The sequence below is a fragment of the Primulina huaijiensis genome, chromosome 3 (assembly GCF_012295235.1).
Source record: "Primulina huaijiensis isolate GDHJ02 chromosome 3, ASM1229523v2, whole genome shotgun sequence".
Classification (NCBI taxonomy): Eukaryota; Viridiplantae; Streptophyta; class Magnoliopsida; order Lamiales; family Gesneriaceae; genus Primulina; species Primulina huaijiensis.
Genome location: NC_133308.1, coordinates 16,515,051 through 16,519,619, shown reverse-complemented (window position 1 = coordinate 16,519,619; position 4,569 = coordinate 16,515,051). Strand labels below are relative to the sequence as shown.

General features: G+C 36.2%; 1 protein-coding gene across 2 annotated transcripts; it reads left to right on the top strand.

Annotated features, from left to right (window-relative positions):
* Positions 1-907: 907 nt before the first annotated feature.
* On the top strand, positions 908-3,802 carry LOC140973546 (actin-2-like). 2 transcript variants are annotated; one of them, XM_073436440.1, is made up of 5 exons: positions 908-1,091; positions 2,132-2,201; positions 2,290-2,683; positions 2,800-3,413; positions 3,502-3,800. In XM_073436440.1, exons 2-5 carry the CDS (start codon positions 2,142-2,144, stop codon positions 3,565-3,567), a joined length of 1,134 nt encoding a protein of 377 aa, XP_073292541.1. In that variant the 5' UTR covers positions 908-1,091; positions 2,132-2,141; the 3' UTR covers positions 3,568-3,800. The 2 variants fall into 2 exon arrangements, with proteins under 2 accessions (XP_073292541.1, XP_073292542.1); XM_073436441.1 differs by lacking the exon at positions 908-1,091 and adding an exon at positions 1,124-1,146 and having other exon boundaries at positions 3,502-3,802.
* The last annotated feature ends 767 nt before the right edge of the window (positions 3,803-4,569 follow it).

The following is a 4,569-nucleotide window of genomic DNA, read 5'->3' as shown; positions in this document are numbered from 1 at the left end:
ACTTGTTACTCATGTTTAGGACATGCTGAGTCATTAGACTCACTAAGTTTGAATGCCGGAGGTGATGATGATATTGAGGGAGACGCTGACGTTTGAGTGGATCGAGTACGGCAATACACCCCTGAGGGACATTTATTTCCGCATTAGCTTGTTAGTTAAAAGTTTTAAAGGATTTTTGTTAAGGATTTTATTAGAAATTTTATGCTTTATTTTGAAGTTTATTTTGATCATGTTAAAAGTAGAAGTTGAATTTTGGTAATTGACGATTTTAAAGATTTTATGCACTTGAGATTTAAATTGTTAAATTATTTTGATTTATGAAAATGTTAAGTTATTTTTAATTATTGGGTTTCAAATTAATGGATATATAAAAAAATTTAATAGAATTTTAAAGTAAAAAGTGAGGGTAGTTTCATTAACCAAGGTGGGAATTTCATGTATTGAGCTCTCGTGAAGGCCTTGGTTGGCTCACTGTGCGCTCGAAGGATTCAGATATCAGATTGACCCAAATTTAGATTTACAAATATCTTATCCAAGGAAGACCTTCGACAAGTGTCATTTTTTTTAAGCATCAAATGGCAAAATATTATAGTTTTTAAGGTAATGCGGTCACTCACGGCATTTCACGTACCTTACACACCCATCATGTTTACTGCTGAGATGATATTCATATGTTAAATATAATAAAATATATTAAAATTAATAGCTAATACGTAAGTGTCGTCTCAATAATATATACATAGACAAACATGATGTACGAGAGCATATCAAAAGGACAAAATAGTATATAGACATGTTGATTACTAGCTCTCCCTATGATAATGCCTCGTCCAAGTTAGAGATGTGTCAACTTGAATAAGGTGCCGATTCAAATTATTTTTGGAACACTTGGCCAATTGAAAGTAAGGGAATGCATTTATGGCAAATTCAATGTGTTACCTTCCGATTCATTTCAGTTTGCTATCTCCATCATCCCCCAAACAAAGCCCACGCCCCATACACCGTAAAAACTTTCCAGAAAGTCGCAAAGAAATTAAAGGCGGATTTTTCGCTTCCGTGGTTCGTCTTCCTCGTCCAAAAAGAGTATTCTGGTACTGCCAAATGCTGCTTACTTATGTTTAATTATGGTGGTCGGAAGAATGCTCTGTATGTGCTATTTTGTCGTCTTGGAACTGGAGTTCTCGAACGAAATTTTTGATGTGTTTGATGCCTTTAAAGGGCTGGGATCGTGTCGGGAGAATTCGACGGGATTAAAAAAATGATCTTGCTTTTTGCAAACATACTCCCAGTTCATACACACACACACGAGGTGTTTTGGTTCTGAGAAAGAAAATATATATTTATTATTGAATATTGGGTCCATAGTGATGATAGTTTTGTGATGTAAATTGATGGATGTTAACATGTTATGTTCTGTTGCTTTCGATCTTATTGTAATTGAATTGCTCGGTATTATGCATATATATAAATTATTTTTCTTATTAATAATTTTTTCATGGAGTTTATAAGTATTTTTTATGTAAAAAAATTCGAAATTATATTAAATTAGGAACTTGAGGGGTGATTTTTTAATAACTTTTTTTTATACCGATTTAGAAAGATTGTTTGATTAGGATATTTTCTTGATTTTTAAATTTTTATGGTGTTTTGTAATAACTTTCTTGGATTATTTGATTGGACTGATATCATTGTTTTATTGATTTTATCCTGAAGTTATGCATGGATGGTTATTATACACCCATCATCTATTTATGGTTTACTGTATATTTTTATTACTTTTAAATATTAAGAATTAATATGGTGCATTAACAATGAGATATATGAAAGATGTATTTTAGAAAACTATCAAAGTATTTTGGTATGGCTAAGGACTATTATTTACTGGGATATGGTATGATTAATTTTCTTGATTTCTCTTGGATTATATATATATATGCTCGATTTAGTTTATTATACGAATCCTTTTTGTAGTTGTATTTTCATTGAATTAGAAATATTGTTTGCTGACATTGAACTGATGCTCCCGAATGTTTTAATCATATTGATATGCTTATTCTGGTGAATTGAATCATTTTCTCGAGCTCTTATCTTTGGACTTATCATATGTCTTCCACAATCTTTCCTTTTAAAGGTTGTAAAAAATGGCTGATGTTGATGATATCCAACCAGTCGTCTGCGACAATGGGACTGGAATGGTTAAGGTTTGTAATTCGGACACTACACCTTGGTCCTGAAAAAACGGAAGATGATGATTCCGGATTGTATTTTTTATAATTATTTGTGATGCAGGCAGGATTTGCTGGTGATGATGCTCCGAGGACAGTGTTTCCCAGTATAGTTGGGGTGCCTAAATACACAGGGGTGATGGTTGGAATGGGACAGAAGGATGCTTATATTGGTGACGAAGCTCAGTCAAAAAGAGGTATGCTTTTCATCAAATATCCAATTGAGCATGGTATCGTGAGCAACTGGGACGACATGGAGAAGATTTGGCACCACACGTTCTATAACGAGCTTCGTGTTGCTCCGGAAGACCACCCGGTACTGCTCACTGAAGCCCCACTGAACCCGAAGGCGAACCGGGAGAAAATGACTCAAATCATGTTTGAAAACTTCAGTGTCCCTGCTATGTATGTAAGCATCCAGGCTGTGCTGTCTCTCTATGCTAGTGGCCGTACCACAGGTTTGTGTTCCTTTTTTTTTTTTAATTTCCTTCGGGTTATTTACATTTTCCGATGCGAAAAAAGTCGAAAAGGGTTCTTTGTTTGATGATTTTATGCTTTTTTTTCTTGTATTAAGGGATTGTTATGGATTCTGGTGATGGGGTTAGCCACACAGTGCCAATATACGAGGGCTACGCACTTCCTCACGCAATTCTTCGTCTTGATCTCGCTGGTCGTGACCTGACTGAGCATTTTGTGACAATACTCAGAGAAAGAGGTAACAATTTCACCACCGCTGCTGAACGAGAAATCGTTCGTGACATGAAAGAGAAGCTCGGTTACGTTGCCCTCGACTACGAGCAAGAGATTGAGAATGCCAAGAACAGCTCTGCCCTAGAGAAAAGCTATGAGTTGCCAGACGGGCAAGTCATCACAGTTGGTGCAGAGAGGTTCCGGTGCCCTGAAGTCTTGTTCCAGCCATCCCTTATCGGCATGGAAGCTTCCGGAATCCACAAAACGACATATGACTCAATCATAAAGAGCGACATTGACATCAGGAAGGACCTTTACGGAAACATCGTGCTGAGCGGTGGATCGACCATGTTCCCTGGCATCATGGATCGTATGAGCAAAGAAATCAATGCACTTGCTCCCGCTAGTATGAAGATAAGGGTGGTGGCTCCTCCAGAACGGAAATACAGCGTGTGGATCGGGGGATCTATCCTTGCTTCTCTGAGCACATTCCAAAAGGTAAATTGTGAATCCCGTTTTGCCCGAATTCCATTCGAGTCGATTTTCAAGACTTAGTATTTATAGTTTCTTTGAAACGTGTATGCAGATGTGGATAACAAAAGATGAATACGATGAATCGGGTGCTGCTATCGTTCATCGGAAGTGTTTCTGAGTGAAAACGTATAGAGGACAGTGGTGCAGTCGACGTTTACTTTATCTTCCACACGGTAGAAGAGCCCTTTTAACTCTTTGCTTCAGTTCTCTCAACGTGTTTGGTATTTTCAGAGGACAGTGTTAGGAGATCATAACATGTTAAACTTTGCTTCAATAATCAATTGACTGAGAATACTTGAAACCATCTTGTCGCTAATCTTGGTAGATATGATAAAAAATAAATAAATAAATAAATAAAAAATTTCCCAATAAATAGAGATAGATTGCAAATTCGACTATGCTTATAAATAGTCAGTCATGTATGAAAAAATGTAAAAATAATTAATTTTTATATTTTGAGCATACACATAATTCCAAAAACATATATTTTTTGAGCATAAGAAGGGCCTTTTGCATGCTCCTCTAACAAATTGTGGCACAAAAGAATAACTTTAGCCACACACATCTTGAAGCACTCTGTACCCTATTATAAATCTTGGTACAGTTATTGGCCAGGATGATTCATGGAGAACAACAGTTGTCCGTAATGAGAGAACAAATATCGAATAACGCCAATGAAGGGGACCAGTTGTCCCAACGATATAAGCTGTATAAATCAAATTAGCATGCATGGATTCTTTGAAATTTTAATAGTAAATCAAGAACAACTATCTCCTGTGATTTTTGAACTCTTTCAGGGCTCCCTAGATCGAGTGGGCCATACGACACACACCCATGTACCGAGAACCCATAAATCTAGCTTTATCCATACTATATAGTTCTCTTATATAGCATAGAAAAAGCTCACTATAGGTGCAAGTGAGTTAAGCTACTCGAAAGAGGTTCAGTCAAAGTTGGAACAAACAAAATTTAAATCGAGTTGAGCTCGAGCATACCATGCTCGACTCGACTCGAGTGAAACCATTAAGCTCGCATTAATATCAAGTTTTTATTAGAGAATTGATTCAAGTTTTTATCAACATCTTGTTAAACAATATGTCTTGATTTGGAAAATATATTT